The 18,896-nt window shown below is 46.8% G+C and overlaps 1 protein-coding gene across 10 annotated transcripts in view; it reads left to right on the forward strand.

Moving 5' to 3' along the window:
- The window catches only part of Trio (trio Rho guanine nucleotide exchange factor), a 282,715-nt gene that overhangs the window by 168,222 nt on the left and 95,597 nt on the right, over positions 1-18,896 (forward strand). For all 10 annotated transcript variants that reach the window (XM_057789603.1, XM_057789604.1, XM_057789612.1 and 7 more), the window contains exons 16-26: positions 821-940; positions 2,397-2,588; positions 2,914-3,063; positions 4,960-5,074; positions 7,617-7,732; positions 11,878-12,000; positions 16,027-16,221; positions 16,319-16,434; positions 17,090-17,156; positions 17,689-17,798; positions 18,380-18,449. In XM_057789603.1, coding sequence (XP_057645586.1) covers positions 821-940; positions 2,397-2,588; positions 2,914-3,063; positions 4,960-5,074; positions 7,617-7,732; positions 11,878-12,000; positions 16,027-16,221; positions 16,319-16,434; positions 17,090-17,156; positions 17,689-17,798; positions 18,380-18,449 — 1,374 coding nt within the window. The remainder of the gene's footprint in view (positions 1-820; positions 941-2,396; positions 2,589-2,913; positions 3,064-4,959; positions 5,075-7,616; positions 7,733-11,877; positions 12,001-16,026; positions 16,222-16,318; positions 16,435-17,089; positions 17,157-17,688; positions 17,799-18,379; positions 18,450-18,896) is intronic.

The following is an 18,896-nucleotide window of genomic DNA, read 5'->3' on the forward strand; positions in this document are numbered from 1 at the left end:
TGCTCTCACCAAAAGCTGGGAATTGTTTTCATTTTAAACGTATTACAGAAGGAAAATGTTATGCATGTACCTTGGGGTCTCAGCCGCAATCCAGAATGAGCTCCCACAGTGATGGTGTTCTCTCCTGTCGAAATTGATTTCTTCCTGTGTGTGAACTTGAGAGTCTCATGGTTTGGCCCCTGAGCATCGTAGTGCAACCTATTTCACACCTTGGCTGTTTTATCATTTAACACCGGCACAGCACAGGAAGTCAGTGAAGCAAACGGACTGCCCTTACTAAGCAGGTGACCGACCACTCTTGCTGTGGATTAGCAGTGAGAGTCTGAACAGGAAGTAGCAGGGCTCCCTCAAAGGATGCAGAAATCTTAGAATGTGGAGCCTGACCTGTTCCGGTCTGTTTGCACAGCCTGCTGAGCTCCGCTGTCTTCTCAAACAGCAGACTGGCAGTACTTTTGAGGCGGTGCTTGTGAGAGCCCTTCAGGGACTGTGGGCTGTGACAGGATAGTCTGGGAGTCAGTGCTGCCCCCTGTGAGTGTTCCACCTTCCGCATGCCACAACCCTTTAATACAGTACCTCATGTTGAGGGTGCCCCCCAACCATAAATTTATTTTTATTGCTACTTCATAACTGAAATGTTGCTACTATTATGAGTTAAAATGTAACTATCCCATGGTCTTAGGTGACCCTCATGAATGGGTCGTGACCCAAAGGTTGAGAGCCACTGCTCTATACCACTTTGCTGACCCATCCCCCATCCCAGGTGGTTTGCAGGATGCACTGGACGTTCCTCTGCTTACAGTTACCCTATGTCCTGTTTCAGGTGCTGGGCTGGATCCGAAATGGAGAGTCCATGTTAAATGCTGGCCTCATTACCGCCAGCTCACTGCAGGAAGCCGAGCAGCTACAGAGAGAACACGAGCAGTTCCAGCATGCAATTGAGGTAAGGCAGTGCCTGAGGGTGGACCTTCCAGCATAGAGACCAGCCTGATAATTCTTGGTGTGGCACCAACCACTGGAGCCAGCTGTGCTTGAATGGAAAAGGAAGACAGTACTCATCAGTTCCCCAGTGATTGTGGAGAAGGAAGCAGCCCACAACTGCAGTGAAGTGAGGACAGCTTGGAGCAAGTATCCAGTGTCCAGGGCGCCCCCTTCTGTCCCATGAAAGGGTCTTACTTAGCAGGATGCATGATCTCTGATTAGAAGTATCTTAAATCAGGGAGCTCAAATTGGAGCCTGAGCTGGGGCACTGTAAGTTCTTGCTGGTTTTACAGGAACAGTGTTATATGTAACCAGTTTGGACAAAATAGAGCGCTAGGGGTGTGAAGGGTCTCTTGCCATGACCAGACAGTAGTCATTCTGATGACAAACCTCTCTATACTTGCTTAGGCAACAGGATTCACCTTTATAGATTGAGGGGCAATACTACACCAGACAGCAGCCAAAAGCCTTGTCCAGTCTGGACATCTCACCCTTGGTGTTAGTAGTGCACTAATTGCTTTAGAATGGGTTCTTTAGGGATGGGTAATAGTGGTGATGGGTGATCTCAGAGTATAGGCAGGGCTTCAAAAGGGGTGTTTGAGGATAGAAACCTTGATGTTACTGGAGAAAAAGCCACAGAAGCCAGCTCTGTTTTATTCCCGAGGTCAGTATAGTGTCAGGTACTCACACTGATGGCAGCTTCTTCCAGGCAGCCTTGCAAACCTGTATAGCTGCAATGCCCAGGGGCTTTTGGTCATCAAGGTCAAGTGTCAGTCATTTGGGAATCTATATCATAGTCAGTGTTTACAGGATCATTCCCGCTGTATCAGGAGAAATGAATGTTTTTACAAAGTGCTTGAGTGCCCTTGCTGCTGGTGCCTCACGTTCTAGATCTTTCCTGCAGAGCCTCTGGCAGATGTCAGGTTTCATTTACCATGTGATTTTCTTTGTGTGTGGTGTGAAACATTCTCAGCCTCCCCCCCCCCAAAAAAATGGCTAGTTCTTCAAAACTCTTTCACTGGAGTCGAGTGCTTAGTTGGGAATGAAAAGGCATCCGCTGCGGCCTTTCCTTTCCCACTTGTTTTGCCGCAGTGGCTGTCACAAAAGTCGGTAGGGGATAATAGACTTGGCAGAGTTGAACAGAGCTTTAGAATATCAGTTGCTAAGAATTGTTTCTGTTGCTTCTCAAATGGAAACCCCACAACTGAGTGCCATCCTGAGAAGTCCTAATGCATTCCATCCTTCATTAGATAAATATCAGCTTGGTTGCTGCCAGGCCTAGAACTCCCTCCATATTGGCAAAGCATCCTAGTGAGTAGTAGCTAGGCTTGATTCTCTTAGCCATGGCGAGCATTCCAGTTCCTGCCTCCGTGTGTGAGGCCCTGCTAAATGAGCCTTCCCATCTTTCCTGTGTCTAGAAAACACACCAGAGTGCCCTGCAGGTCCAGCAGAAGGCTGAGGCCATGCTGCAGGCCAACCACTATGACATGGACATGATCCGCGACTGCGCAGAGAAGGTGGCCTCGCACTGGCAGCAGCTCATGCTCAAGATGGAAGACCGCCTCAAGCTCGTCAATGCCTCGGTCGCCTTCTACAAGACTTCAGAGCAGGTGGGCAGAGAGGGCCTGCTCCTAGGCTCCCGGTGACTGACTGCTCTGGCCGTTAGGGACAGCTCCACCCCTCCTGACATAACAGTAGTGAACACTCAGGTCCAGGTGAAACCAGAAGGCATGCTAGCAAGTGACAGCAGCTGGGAGAACACAGCTTTTCTCTCTTGTGGAAAAACATCAGGGCAGTGGGAAACTCAGTTCTGGCTTTGCTTCTAGTCTAAAATCCCTCCCTGCCAGCCTCGAGTCAGGCAAAGCCCGCGGTGGCCTGTAGCCGTTTAGACAGCAGGTGCTAGGTGATTTCTGAGCCTGGATCTTTGTCCCGCAGGTCTGCAGTGTCCTGGAGAGCCTGGAGCAGGAGTACAAAAGAGAAGAGGACTGGTGTGGTGGGGCCGACAAGCTGGGACCCAATTCTGAAACTGACCACGTCACGCCCATGATTAGCAAACACCTCGAACAAAAGGAGGCCTTCCTGAAGGTATAGGGCTGGGGTCACACTGATTGATTGAGGGCCACAGGGTCTCCTGACTGTCATTTAGAAGCGATTCTTGTAGGTTGCAGGTGCATACATAGATGTATAGTTTGAACTTTCAGAGGAGGCCCCGCACACACACGGCCCTGACTCTTGCCTCATGTGGAAAGTGACTGGGATGGTAACATCGATAACAGGCTGATCATTTCCGTGAAACTCGCTGTCTTACCAGTTTCGTGGAGAATGAACTAAAAGTCTGCAAATAACGTTTGGCTAGAGGTTACCGTGCTGTGTAACAGTATTACGGTGATGAGATTTCTCTGAGACAAAGTTACGACTAACTGTAAGGAAGCCCCATGAATTTTGAAGACAGGAAGTGATTGGCGGGTTGATATGGTGACACACAATACCTATAGCTTGGACATTCAGCCTCTTTAGGCCTACAGACGGCATCTTGGAAGATGGAGAGACACCAGGTAGGGTGGACACCAGCGCCTGTGGCTGAGAGTGTGTGCTAGCATCAGGAAGCAGCCTCTGAGTGAGTTAGTCCTGTTCACACAGGCTGTCTTCTTCCGAGAAAGTTAAATGCTGGCTCTCAGGAGTGCTTCATCACATTTTTATGTACATCGTATTGGCTCACACAGTAGTCACAACTGTGCCGTGAGACAATTACATTTTTTTAAAGCGGTCAAATGTTCAGAAACACTGGCCACGAGGATGCGTCCACACTGGACTTTTAAACAAGCCCTAAGCATCTCTAGCTCCTGGCAGCTGAGCCCGTCGGAGACGTGGCTGTTCGCCTGTCTTCGTCACTTTACACAGGGTGGTTTCTCTCTGCTTTAGCATTCTGCCTCCCATTGATCTGTTCCGGGTCTGAAGGTCATCTACCAACAGGATTGTTTAGTCTGGAAAACTGCATTGTGACTCTTTGCTGTTAGGGACCTTATAGAGCGCACAGGGATCCTGTTGTTCAGTAAGCTGGGATGGGACCGCCATTGTAGTTCCACACACTAATGTGAGTCTACTCCCTGCTGGCCTGCTGTTTACTGTGCCAGATGCCGTCAGCTGCTTTAGTTGGGAGATTTGCTTCTCTCGCTCCAGAATGAGCATAATAGGAATGAATACCACTTAGTTAACATATTTTCACAAAAATTACACAGGAAAAGCCGTGTGGGTGAGGATATAGAAGGGACCTCTACCGTCTGTGGGTGTTCCTGCCCCTCAGTCCTCACACTGAGGATCTACTGTACATTGACTACGTCACCCAGGGGTTGCCTAGCACATCAGCAGTTCCCAGTCACGTGCCACCGCAGCAATGCAAACTAACCTCCCCAGGATTTGAGGATTTCACACTAAGAACTGAGGGATGAGTTTGGCCATTCGGGTTCCTTTCCATATTGTGTGACAGTCTTATCTATGAGGTGGGGCAGAGAGCCTGGAAGTGTTTACTATCAGTCTGGCCTTTACAGAAATCTAGGCCCAGTGTAGCTGGGCCCTGTGCTACCAGCTTCCCATTAGTCTGCATGGTGGACTGGAGCTGCAGGGACCTCAGGGCTTGACTGGAAAAGGAAGGGTTCCGCTTCCTCTTTGACCATAGGTCAATGGCTGCCTTCAGTGTCTTGCCACACAGCCTATGCACTGAGCAGTCCTAACATGATCTGACCTTGCAAAGTGAAGGAGTGTTTCTTTTTAATTTTAAATAGATTTAATCTCTGCATTTTGTAAACATAAGTTGACCAAATGGCTGTTAAGTAAAAGACTTCTGATAAAGCTTTATGAGATTGGTGTTTCCATATTCTCAGAAACACAAATCTGCATGAATCACATCACCTATACATTGTCCCCCAGACACATATCTGCAGGAATCACGTGACCACTACCTTGTCCTCCATTGTTTCTTAGGCTTGCACACTGGCCCGAAGGAATGCAGACGTCTTCCTGAAATACCTGCACAGGAACAGCGTGAGCATGCCAGGAATGGTGACGCACATCAAAGCCCCGGAGCAGCAAGTGAAAAGTGAGCATGCTGCCACTCCGCTTCCCTGTTGCTTGTCCTAAGTGTCAGGTCATGCTAATGACAGCCTCATTAGCTGGCAGTTCAGTAACGAACACGAAGAAATACGTAGCCCAGTAATGTACTGAGTGAGCTATGTACAAAACAGAAAACATCGCAGTTAGGTAGATAGTTACTGTCCGTGCCTGTTAATGTATGTGAGTGGACATATGTCAGAAATGAAGACTGCAGTTATTTAAATGCAGAGTAGTTTTAAAAGCTAAGTCAGAAATCATGGACCAGTATTGTGGCTACAAAGTGCTTTCAGTGATGTATAGCTAAGACATGGTTAACTGATAAAAGCAAATTGCAAAGTGTTATATAGTTTAATACCACTTGTGTATAATACATTTTTTAAAATTACTTGTAGATGGATAGAAAAAGGTCTGAGGAACTTTATACCCAAATGAATTAGTGGGGTTGGTGTATATAGAACATGAAATAGATGAAGCCAGAGGTATACAGACAGAGTAGCTGCTGTAACCACTTTCACCCAGCTGAACCTGAGCTTTGTCTGCAAACGTTGTAACATGGACCCTTGTGTCTTGGAGTAATGGAGACTGTGGACTGCTGGGAATATTGTTTCTCCTGCAGTATACTTGGTGACAAAAGGTTTGTGCATCTCTTAGAATGAGGGCAGGAAGATGCAACTACCTGGGACTTGCAGGCAGGCTGCCAGTATAACCCTGCGAGATCAATCCAGGGAGTCAGACGAACGGTCTCATTGTCTCTCAGGAACTAGAGCCACCCCCGGACACTGTGCTTAGCTGCTCTTTGAACAACTTATTACTACTCAGAGCCGGAAACGCGAGCAGAGGAATTTCTTGATGCACCAATTGCCATTCGCATGCAGCGCTTGGGTGGAAGTGGTAGCTTAATACTCTGACAGATTTAAAAATTTCAAAATAGCTGGGTGTGTTGGTCCACATCTTTAACCCCAGCATTCACAGAGGCAGGCGGATCTCTGAGTTCAAGGGTAGCCTGGTTTATAGAGTGAGTTCCAAGACAGCCAGAGCTACTAAGATAACCTTATCTCAGATTTCCTCTGCTTTCAATAACTGGAAATAAAGCCCCCGGGGACTCTGCACCATTGCTGAGCTATTTATTGGCACTGAGAGATCTGGAAGGGAGGCAGACATTATCTTCATTAATTAACATGATGAGTTCATGGGCCCCAATGGATGACTAAACCCATGGTCACATGATGGCCCTGGTTGACCTCAGCAAGTCACTAAATAAAATCTGAACTGACTTTGCTAACCTGGCTGAGGTTTTCCGTGCAGCAGAACAGTGCGACTGCTGAGCTGACGCACAGCTGGGACTCTTGTGCTTTCTCATAAAGCACACTGCCTGCTGCTTTTAAGACTTCCTAATGTGACAAAATTATTTTACAGGTATCAATGGTTTGACATGAATTTCTGTCTTGACACTTCTTTTCTGAAGCTTTTTCTTTGTTTTACTAACTTCTAGAATGAATTTACTATAAAAAAAGAAAACTTAAAGGTATTGTCTTAGTCAGGGTTTTTATTGCTGTGAAGAGACACATTGACCACGACAAGCCTTATAAAGGAAAACATTTGATTGAGCCTGGCGTACAGGTCAGGGTTTTAGTCCATTGTCTTCATGGCGGGAAGCATGGCAGCCTTTATGCAGGCAGGCATGGTGCTTGAGAAGGATCTTAGAGAGTCCTCCATTTGGATCATCAGGCAGCAAGAAGAGTGTGCCACTGGGTCTGGCTCGAGCTTCTGAAACCTCAAGCCCACCCCCGGTGACGTACTTCCTCCAACAAGACCACATGTCCTAATCCCTTCAAATGCCCTCCTCAGCACCAAATAAACAGAAGTTGAAAGTGAAAAGTGGACCACGAGGATGTAGATCAGTTGACAGTGTGCTTGCCTGGCGTATGTGCAGTGCTGGGTTCAGTCCCTAGTGCTGCATGAACCAGGCGTGATGGTGTACAGCTGTGATTCCAGCCCTCAGGAGGTGGCAGCAGAGGTCAGAAGTTAGAATAGGTTATCTGAGCTATCAATGGAGTTCCAGAGATATCTGTTTAGCAAATTAGGTCTGTGACTTATATGTCCCAGTAATTTTTCCTGATTTTTTTGTGTCCAATGTTTTGACAGTAGCTATTGTTTATCAGTTTTAGTTTCTATGTAAGGTATTTTCGCCTTCACTGCTTCCTGGTCCTCTGCTCCTCTAGTTCCCTCCTTCTCCTCCTAAGGCTTTATGTTTAACCAATATAAGGAACCAACAAATTATTTTTAATTTCCTGCTCTATTGCACTGTTAATTTAAGACAGACTCTCATATGTATCCCACGGTGGCTTCAGACTCAAGGGTGAGAGAATAAGGAGTCTGCTTCAGGTGCCGACTGAGGTCTTAGACAGGAGCAGCATCTTTCTTAGCCTGTCTTGCTGTGAAATAAGCAGAGACATCTCAGTGAAAACAAGAGATTCTAGTGTTTCAGTGGAGAACAAGCACTAACATCTTTTCCTTTTTCATCTTAGATATCTTGAATGAACTCTTCCAGCGGGAAAACAGGGTATTACATTATTGGACCATGAGAAAAAGGCGGCTGGACCAGTGCCAGCAGTATGTGGTCTTTGAAAGGAGCGCCAAACAGGTCAGTGCATACTGGGTTTCCCACACCCTCCTCCCATGTTCACACAGGAGTGGTCAGCAGACCAGTGCTCCACCCATGCTCACACAGGAGTGAGTGCTCAGCAGTTAGTGCTCCACCCATGCTCACACAGGAGTGAGTGCTCAGCAGTTAGTGCTCCACCCATGCTCACATAGGATGAGTACTCAGCAGACCAGTGCTCCTCCTATGCTCACACAGGAGTGCTCAGCAGTCAGTGCTCCACCCATGCTCACACTGGAGTGCTCAGCAGTTAGTGCTCCACCCATGCTCACACCTCCTTTCCTAGATGGGCAGATTTTTGTTATAAAAACCCTCTTTAACACACTACGTTCTTATGGCAGAAACAACCATGCCTTTTAATTAAGTTTGTAACAAAAATAAAGCCCCAAAGCCTGTGAAAGTGTGACCCCCTGTTTGTTTCATGCTGTACAAGTGTGCCATTTGAGCCGGGTGGTGGTGGCGCACACCCTTAATCCCAGCACTTGGGAGGCAGAGGCAGGCGGATTTCTGTGAGTTCGAGACCAGTCTGGTGTACAAGAGCTAGTTCCAGGACAGGATCCAAAGCCACAGAGAAACCCTGTCTCGAAAAACCCAAAAAAAAAAAAAAAAAAAAAAAAACAAGTGTGCCATTTGGTTTTCCTGAGCTGCCTTCAGCTCACACCTAGAGCTGCCAAGTACAAGTCATTGATGCGATTGTTTCCAAAGCTTTGTCGAGTCCTGGTTAAGTGCATATAGAAACTCAGCAGGTGCTTTCTCTCTTACACTGCTGTTTATATATTAAGGAAAAAGTGAATTTTCAGGTAAATTGAGCTAAAACTACATGAGAAACATGATAGAATTTCTAATAATTCAAAATAATCAAAAAGGGTTCTTGAGTTTGGCTGAAGCAGAGACATGAAGGGTCCATTTTATCCTGAGGGCACTGTGGGATAAAGTGCGTATGGGGAGACTGTCTTCAGACTGACTGAACTTCATTTTAAAGTAATCTATTTACTTATGTCTTAAGCAGTAAAATTCATCTCGGTTCTTTTTGGCTTCAGTATAGGCAGAGAAATGCAGGATTAATTTCATTCCCTCAAAACCTGAGTGTGCCTAGGCTTGGGGTGGACATCCTCTGTGTGAAGTGATTGCCACCCAGGGCTGCTCCTGTGGGCGGGCAGTGTTGACCTCTGTCCTGAGAGTCCAGTGTGGGCTCTTTGTGAAGTAATAAGAGCAGCGGGGCTGCGTCCCCGGCACCCAGTCGCCCGCATGGCAAGCTTATGCCCCGAAATAATTACATGGAAACTGTATTCTTTTAAACACTGCCTGGCCCATTAGTTCCAGCCTCTTATTGGCTAGCTCTTACATATTGATCTAACCCATTTCTAATATTCTGTATAGCACCAAGAGCTGGTGGCTTATCTGGGAGGATCTTAACCTGCGTCTGTGTCCGGCGGGAGAATCATGGCGACTGCCTGACTGGGCTTTCTCTCTCCCCACATTCTGTTCTGTCTACTCCACCTACCTAATTTTTTGTCCTATCAAAGGCCAAGCAGTTTCTTTATTAATTAACCAATGAAAGCAACAGATAGATACAAGACCCACCTCCATCAAATTTCAGTTTAGGTTTCTCACATAGAATATAGAGTTTATTAGTTTCAAAGGACAGCCATGTTCAGAACGTCTCAACTACCTACAGATTCTGGAGCTTGGCTCTGGTTGTCTGTTGGCCTCTCATCTGTGATCAGATCCGCACAGTGGCAGGCTGTGGTGTCTCATGACACTGCACTGCATTTTCCTCACACCTTTAAAGGTGTTCCACGGTGCTCCGTGTTATGGAGGTGGCTCTGGGTCCTAACGAGGAACGAGGCGGGGTTACACATCCTTTCACACGTTAGGTTCAGTTCAGCTGCAGGGAGCACAGCTTTGTGTCCTTCTGGCATTGCTGATGGGGACCTGCCCTGTTGCTGTCCTGAGCTCTGCTCCACATGGACCCATGGCATCTGGTAGACATCCGCGGCTCACGGCAGATCATGCTCCCTCAGATTTTGTGGTTTTCAGTGTCGCACGCTAAGATTTCTAAGTGGATGGCAGTGTGGAAAGGGGCATGGTCTCCATGATACCACCTCTGGGCTTGTCATTCCCCTGGCCCTTCCTGCTTCCACCTCCCAGGGCTCCCTCTCTTATCTCCACCACTGAAGCTGCCTGGGATGGAGTTTACGCTGTTTTTGATACTTCCTCTCCTCTTATCTGTCCCTGGGTGTCTCCCGGCCCTGACCTCTATTTTCGGCTCCCAGATGTATAAATTTCTGGTACTCCTCATCGGGTCTCCACTTTGGCCTCACCAGAAGCTAAGCTGCTCTCCTGAGTCCCTGTGCCCGGGCCTCACTCTCATGGTATTCAGTGAGGAGTGACAGGTGTGTCTTCGATCCCTGCCTTTCCTTTGTTCTCCTTGCCCCCCCCCTTTGTTTCTTAGTTAGGGGTGTTCCCCACTCTACCCTCCCCATTCCAACAGAGCCTCTGTCATTTCCGCTCAGTCTCCATTTCATCCTTCTCCATATAGTGCCCATATTCACGGCTATAAAGAACTTCAAGCTCTGCCCGCACCTCTGTGGGCTCACTTGCTCTCCACAGCCTCTGCTCTGGTCTCTTCTGCTTTCTGCCCTGTGGCAGGCCAAGCTGGCCTCTGATCACACATGTCATCCCCGGGCTGCTCCTTAGCCTACAAGTCCCACAGGAGACCCCGCCTCTCATGGCCTCCCTCTGATACGGTCCTCCTTTTCTCATCGTGATTGCAATCTGACTCACTTTTCGTCTTTCTCCTTTGCACTTTGTAAGGTGGGGGGCAGGCATCTGGTTCCCTAGTTTCTCATGGAATCTGGTTGCAGCCTGGGGTTCCGGCCACTCTTATTCCTAAGGTCATCTGCCTCTCCAGTGTGTACTTGGAAACGCTTTTCAATGGAGCCTTCATTTTTGCCAGTGTTAACATTGTTTCCAAGATGGACTGACTGTCTCTAAGCACAAAGAAGAAAATGTCCAGCTGATAGCTGAACTGCCCCATGGCTTGATTTCCTACAAAAATTCCACAGTGGGACTGGGGGCAGTGGCATAGGAGGTAAAGTTCTTAGGACTAAATTTGAACCCCAGAACCGACATTTTAAAAAAAAGTTAAACAAAACAAAATAAAAAAGTCGTGCTATGGAGGTATACACTTAAAATCACAGTTCTGAGGGAGGCAGAGATAGGCATATCTCTGGGGTCTCGTGGCCAGCTAGCCTAGCCTATTTGATTAGTCCCAAGCCAGTGAGAGAAACTGCCTAAAATGAGAGTGGCTGGCTCCTGAGTGGTGACATCATAAATTAACCTCTGACCTTCACACAGGTTCACCTACACGTTCAGTGTGCACATGTGCACACACACTGCCAACAATGCAGTGGATGTATCTGAAAGAGAAGCTATTGGGTATTCCAACAGCAACATGTTAGCACAGATGGCTTCAGGACTCTGGGACACAGACATTCCTGCTTTTTAAAATGCTGGTTTTCCTTAGCTTGGCCTGTTCGGACTTGTTTAAATAGTCCGGTTCCATTTTAAGCACTGACACCTTTCCTCAAGCGTTGTCATTAGACTGGGAAGGCGAAGTCCTGGCTTCTCCTCAGCGGGAGATTCTGCATACTGTGGGATGGGTCCTCTCCACCCCCAAGCACAAGTGAAGTAGGCATCAGTCCAGGTGGTCCCAGGGACATAGTAGTCTGGGAAGGAAACCGAAGGCTAGAAAGGCACACCTGTTTTGACTTGAAACCCCTGTAGCATTAGAAAGCTGTGGCTCCCTGTGTGTCCGGACCTTTGCCATCACAAGGTTTCAGACTGTCCTTCACCCAACCCACCTCTGTTCTTGAAAAGAGACATTGAGTAGAGGTTCTCTGACTGTCCTGTTAGGATCATGGTCATAAGAACTCTTTGAACCATTGTCATGTTGGTGACAGAATCCTTTTGCCCTGCCCTGCTCTTTAACCCTGGAGCCGTGATGCTCCTATCAGCCGTGTATCTGTATGAGGGGTTGTTAATGCGTGCCGACCTTGGCCTACACGACGAGGCATGCGGTGATGTCTGCTTCCCTTAAACGTGTTTGCATTGCTCTTCCGTAGGCGTTAGAGTGGATCCATGACAACGGGGAGTTCTACCTTTCCACACACACCTCTACAGGGTCCAGCATCCAGCACACCCAGGAGCTGCTGAAAGAACACGAGGAGTTTCAGATAACGGCCAAGGTAAACCTGCAGGAATGGGTTTCTGGTCCGCGAGTCTTCTCGACTCTCCCAGCACAACCCAGAACATCCACTTCAGGGAAGGGTACTTGTCAGAGGCAGTGTTGAAAGGCCTGTGACACCAGAGAAATGGCTGCCCAGTGCGGTGCCATAGGCTGAGCTGATGTGATGTTCTTCCCCGGTGGGAGCCTTTAATGGTCTCAGTTTATTTACCTGTGATATGTTCACCTGATTTCCACGACAACCTGCATGTCTTCTAGCTTTTGCTTTGTTCTTGTGTTATTTCTTGGCTGTCTTCCTCTTGTTTGCTTTTTGAGTTATTTTATCAAGTGTTGCTGTTTTTCTGACATACTAGGGGGTGTGTGATCTGGAAAGTGTCACAGTGGCACCGCTCAGCGCAGTCAGTTCCCAACACTGTCTGTGGCTACAGCTGGCAAAGCTGATGTCACAGTTTCGGTTACTGGTTGTTCATGTGTTTGTGACACTGGAGGCATTGCCGCTTTTCTCTTTAAAAGAATTGGATGCCTATTTCAGATGGGTTGTATCTTGGTGTCACCTGGACTATAAATAAGTAGGCACATGGACACAGACTGTTCCCGAAAGCATGCTTCCCCGGGGCTGGTTCTGGTCTTTATCTCAGGGTGTTTTGAATTGCCTAGAATTAGTTCCCTTCTCTATGATTTTCCTGCTTTTTTGTCCTCAGAGTTTGTTTTTAAATACCATTTGTGTTGAGCTATATATGCTACAGCATACATGGAGGGGTTGAGGATGGCTTGTGGGAATTGGTTCTCCTTTGACCATGTGATCCTGGGGACCGAACTCAGATTTCCAGCTTAACAGCAAGTCTCATTCAGTGACCCCCCCCAGCTTGATATTCAGTAAATGGTTGGTTTTATTTTGTGTGGGTGTGTGTACACACTCTGAAAGATTTTTTTAAAAATACATTTTAACAGAATGTTTGAGTTTTTAGAAGATGCTGACAGTTATTTCTGATTTAAGAGTGAAAAATAATTGACCAACCTGAATAACATATTTTTTTTTTTTTTACAAAAAGATACAAACAAGTATTCCTATAAAGGAACAGGAATAATTGATTATCTTAAAAAAAAAAGAGAGAGAGGCTAAAAGGAGGGAAGGGAGGGAGAGAGGGGAGGTATGGAGGGAGGGAGGAACTGGCCATGATGGCACACACCTATAATCCCAGAACCTGGGAAGCAGAGACAGATGGATTTCTGTGAATTTAAGGCTAGCCTGGTCTACATAATGAGTTCAGTCCTGCCAGGGCTATAGAGAGAGACCCTGTCTCCAAAAACCCAAAACATCTAGAATGTTTTGTCTTAACCAGCTTTGAAGACATAAAGAGGACTTTTCCCACCAATTGATGTCACAACAACTACTTTGTGTTTGGCCTGTTTGTGTTTTTGCTTCTGTAACATTTCTGGCTCCTCCTCCTGGCCTCTCCTCCTGGCCTTTCCTCTGTTTCCCTGCAGTTTCTGAGTGCGCTGGGCCTTGGGTAGCCTGGTCCTGTTCATCATGCACTGGGGCTGCAGAGAGCTGGTTCCCTAGTGCCCTGGGTGGGATGCTGGGCACTGGGGAGGGTGGGACTCAGGCAAGGTGGAAAATGCCCACTCCTAGAGATCCCGAGGACACCCAGAGAGCAGACTGGTCCTGCGTCAAAGGTGAGGACCGTGGCTTTCCATTCCCTGGATATAGCACATTCAACCATGTAATTCTTGTTTTGTTAGTAAAGGTACAAAATCGTTATTACTGGGAGTGTTACAATTCTGTGTTTTTCTCCAGCGATCCTTTGATTGGAAGGATGTTAAGGAAAGTGCCTAATGTTGCACCCAGAGGTAGATCAGAAAGCAGCCGTTTCCTCCTCTGCTCGGCTCCCAGTCATGTTGGTCTCCTTAGCCTCTTCACAGCCCCGGGGCTGCACTGCTATTGATTTCAGTGATGGGTCCACCCCATTCACTCAGGTGTGGGAAGTTTCCCATTACTCCCAAACATTCCTTACTATTGAGTTTGAGTGTGGCTATTGGAATGTTAAGACAGTGGGTTGCATATCTTTAAATCTTGTGTTTTGTAAAATCTAAAACTGTAGGTATCGTCTGACCACGCTGTTCCCAAGTCTGTACAACTAACCATTGATTTTGTTAAAAATTATGTTATATTAGGTTTTGTTTACTGTATTAAGGTCGGCAAACTGTGTTGTCTTTATTTTTATTTTTACTTATTCCCAGCTCTTAAGGTACTTAAACTGTTAAAACTTGTCTATGCAGATTTAGCATTATTTCCTCGGGTGGACTTTATTACCACAGTGGAAGAGATATTAGTATATAACACCCCCTGTTCTGGAGGTGACGTTCATACCAGAAAGACAAACAAGTCATACAAAAGATAGAAATAATTTACACCATCTTAGAAGATAATAAGTAGATCAGAGAGTGACTGACACAGAGCAACTGTGCTTTGGAGGTGGTCCACAGAACTGTTAGCAAGGTGATCCACGGGATACTTAGGAAGGTGGTCCACAGAACTGTTAGCAAGGTGATCCACGGGATACTTAGGAAGGTGGTCCACAGAACTGTTAGCAAGGTGGTCCACAGAACTGTTAGCAAGGTGGTCCACAGAACTGTTAGCAAGGTGGTCCACAGAACTGTTAGCAAGGTGGTCCACGGGATACTTAGGAAGGTGGTCCACAGAACTGTTAGCAAGGTGGTCCACGGGATACTTAGGAAGGTGGTCCACAGAACTGTTAGCAAGGTGGTCCACGGGATACTTAGGAAGGTGGTCCACAGAACTGTTAGCAAGGTGGTCCATGGGATACTTAGGAAGGTGGTCTACGGGACTGTTAGGAAGATGGTCCACAGAACTGTTAGGAAGGTGGTCCTTTTTAGAGAAGAGATGTGAAGGACATTCTCTGGGGATATCTAGGGTATAGTCTTCTCGGCAGAAGCAGCTGTAAACAGAGCCAGAGGAAGACCTGGGCCAAGTAATGGGAACTAGGTGCTCAGCCCCACGTCTTGCTGTGAATTCAGACTAGGGAGGTTTCCCAGAGAATTCTGGCTCAAAACTTTCATTTCACATTTACAAAATAAGATAGTTTAGCATGGGAGTTGAAATCTGACTTTGTTTTCAACAATTTTCAGTTGATTTTCTAAATATGACTCAGTGGTTAAGAGAACTGGCTGTTCTTCCCTAGGACCCAGGTTCTATTCCCAGCACCCACATGATGGCCTAGAGCTGTCTGAAACTCACGTTCCACAGAATCTGATGCCCCAACACACTGGTGGTGCATAAGTGTACGTGTAGGCAAAACATCCATGCACATAAGATGAAAATAGATAAATCTTGTTTTATTTTTAAAGTGTAACTGAGAAAAGCAGGTTCCTTGAAACAATAATTTGCTTCCTTGAAATCCCCAGTAGTAGCTAATCAGGGTGGTGACGTGAAAGGGTGCTGAGAAGTCAGAGCTGGGTGAAGCTGATGCTGCGTGTGCATAACCTTTTCTGTATGGTAAGCCCTAACGCTAAGGAAAGTACGGAGTCTTGATTGACTTCATACTTTTCTGTGTGCATAAAGTGAAATAGCCTTTGTTATAAAAATGGAGCTGCTTCTCAGAAGAGAGTTTGCTGTTGGTGAGTTTTCCTGTGGGCTGTTCTTGGTGCCTGGTTGTCCCTGAAGATCTGGAGGTCAGAACTAGATGCACAGAAAAACGTGTATGCAGCAAGGAACTGCATATGCAACGCATATCTGATGCGCAAAGTAGAGTAAAGCTAAAGAATCTCCTGCATGGACCTCCTCATTCATTCATTCATTCATTCACTGACCAGAGGAGACCCTTGACAGATGCACTCAGTTCTAACTTTGAGCTCATAAGAACTCCACTCACTGTGGAAGAGCAGAGGGAAGATTGGCAGTCCAGCCTCTGGGAGGCAGGCTGGATGGTTTTGGGGCAGACAGGGTGCCACTTCCCCTGTGCGTTGGGTTCACGTGCCTCATAGCACTTTCCCGTTGTTTTCACAGCAAACCAAAGAGAGAGTGAAGCTATTGATACAGCTGGCCGATGGCTTTTGTGAAAAAGGGCATGCCCATGCAGCAGAGATTAAAAAATGTGTGACCGCGGTGGATAAGAGGTATAGAGACTTCTCTCTGCGCATGGAGAAGTACCGGACCTCTTTGGAGAAAGCCCTGGGGATTTCTTCAGATTCCAACAAATCGGTGAATTGCTTTGTACGCCCTTGGACAAGTCGTGGTCTTGGTCCCATGCCATCTCAGCTGCTCTCGTTAACTGGCTTCATTGACTCTCATTCCACAGAGCAAAAGCCTTCAGCTGGACATTATTCCTGCCAGCATCCCTGGGTCAGAGGTCAAGCTTCGGGACGCTGCTCACGAACTCAATGAAGAGAAACGGAAATCTGCCCGCAGGAAAGAGTAAGCCAGCATTGATTGCCTGCCACAGTGAAGGGAGTGTCAGCCAGCCTGCAGACAGGCTGCTGGGCAAGCGTGGCAGTCAAGTGTCTGCTGAGACCTCACTTCTCTGAGAGCTAACTTATCACATGACTCGGTGTCTTGTCCTGTTTTCTCTGTGCCTTCCTTTCCTAGGTTGGCAAATTGCTTGCTAACAGTGGTAGAGAAAACTGACAACTCAGATGTAGGTATTTAAAAACTTTGTAAGCTATGCTTACTAACTAAAGATCTCCCTACCTCCACTGAGTTCCCGCTCTGGTAGTTTTGTTGCCCGGGGACATTTGGCAGTGTGAGGAGAGATTTGGTTATCATTTTGTGGGAACTTAGAGGGAACAGTGTATCTGGAATCCAGAGGGTATGAACTGAGGAAGGCACTGCTAAGCCAAGCCACAGTCCAGAGTGGAGCTGGGCAGCCTGGGTGTCGCCATAGGCACTCTGGTGGAGTGTTTTCAAATAACTTGGAATTAGTAGATGACTGTCGTTCTGTCTTCCTCGAGCCTTTACTTTAGGTATAATACTTCTAGGCTCTCCATTTATTTAATGAATCTCTATAAAATAGATGACAAAGAGTCTAAGTATATAGCTTAACTGAGCTGAACAATTTTGTGTTCATTTCAAGGTTCATAATGGCTGAGCTAATTCAGACTGAAAAGGCTTATGTGCGAGACCTCCGAGAGTGCATGGATGTAAGTCTTCTTGTCCATTCAGACTGAGTTTCAGCCTGCTGTTTTATTACTCTGCTGCTGGTATCGGCATAGTGACAGTGTAGCGTCCATGTTCCCCGTGTTCTGTGGTGTTCCAGGAGTACATTGGCTCACTGCAGAGATGACACAGCACTAAACCTCTCATTCACTTGTCACATGGATAGCCTGGCTCACATTCTCTGTGTAGAGAATAGCAGCTTCAAAGAAATGTGCCTGACAGTATGGCGCCTGGTACTCGGGCACACCCTGCTTGGTTTTGTTATTTTGTTTTGTGTTTTTACCTTGTGACAGATTTCATTCCAATTTTGAAGCTGGGAATAAGCTAAAGACCTTTAATAAATCTTCCCAAGTGTTAACAGCAACTATAAAAAGAGACGTTTTTCATGTTTGCTCAGAGGGACCACTCTTACAAACACTCCTAGGCTCCCGGTCCCTGTTTATAGGCTGTCGGAGTGGCTGCTTCTTGAAAGTTGGAGCTGATTTTTTTTTATCCCTTTGCTTCCTTCTTGGGCAGACCTACCTGTGGGAAATGACCAGCGGGGTGGAGGAGATCCCCCCAGGCATTGTCAACAAAGAACTCATCATCTTTGGGAACATGCAGGAAATCTACGAGTTCCACAACAAGTAAGCGGCTTCACTCCAGTGAGGGAGACTGCGGTGATACTCCATTACGAAAAAAGATTTACAGCTGAATTTAGCAGAGTTCAGTGATTCTTTGAGATTTGACTAGAGCCAGTCAGCTGTGTATATTTAAATTTCTTCTACTTTGAAACATGGAATGCATTGTTTTTCATTGAGTTCACGTCACTGTAGTGAGACCAGGTGGTGGGCCTCCTGTGGAGGAAAAGCTCGTCTGTTGACCAGCCTATCCCCACGCCCCTCCTGACTCTCCCAGCCCCCAGTACCCACTGTTTACTCTGGATTCCTAGGAGTTGACCTTTCTAGGCTCTGCTTGTGAGTGAGACCGTAGTATTTTCTTCCAGCTGCCTAACACTAGTGTCTTCCTCGAGGAGACTGCTAGTGTGAAGTTTCTGTTAGGAAAGATTTGAACACCAAATGGACTGCTTCAAGTTAGAGTAACTTATCCTAGTCAGGAGCTACAAATTTTGTTAAAACTTAAAATGCAGAGGACACAGAAGTTTTCCAACTCTGGAGTATCTTACTAGTAAAATGATCTCAACGCCTTCATAACAATCTCTTTCCAGCATCTTCCTAAAGGAACTGGAGAAGTATGAGCAGCTGCCAGAGGATGTGGGACACTGCTTTGTCACCTGGGTAAAGAGCCCCCGCTACTCATTCTCTCTCACATGGTGGGAAGAAGCAGGGAGGGTTCTGTGCACTTCTTCTCGGTTGCTGTCTTCTGCAGCTTCCTTGGCACCTGGAAAAGTACACCTTCCCTCCCAGAGAGAGATTCCCGTGGGTCCCACTGGGATGCGTTCTTATTGGTCATACTGATGGCTTGAACTAGAACATCAAGCCAAGCCTCTGGTTGATGTTGAGGTTTGTCCTGCATGAGGGCCTGGTCTGCTCAGGGAAAGAGGCTCTCGCCCAGGCGAGGCCTCTTAGTGCAGTGGCTTTTCTTATAAACAGTTTCTCCTGTGGAAGCTTAGATTTCCTTAGTCCAGAGAATTTATCTCCCACATCAAAGGCTTTTACGTTGTGACTTGTAGTTGGGAGAAGATACCTAAATAAAATGCTCCTGTTTTCTTTCTTTCTTTCTTT

This window comes from Chionomys nivalis, chromosome 15 (assembly GCF_950005125.1).
Source record: "Chionomys nivalis chromosome 15, mChiNiv1.1, whole genome shotgun sequence".
NCBI classification, from domain to species: Eukaryota; Metazoa; Chordata; class Mammalia; order Rodentia; family Cricetidae; genus Chionomys; species Chionomys nivalis.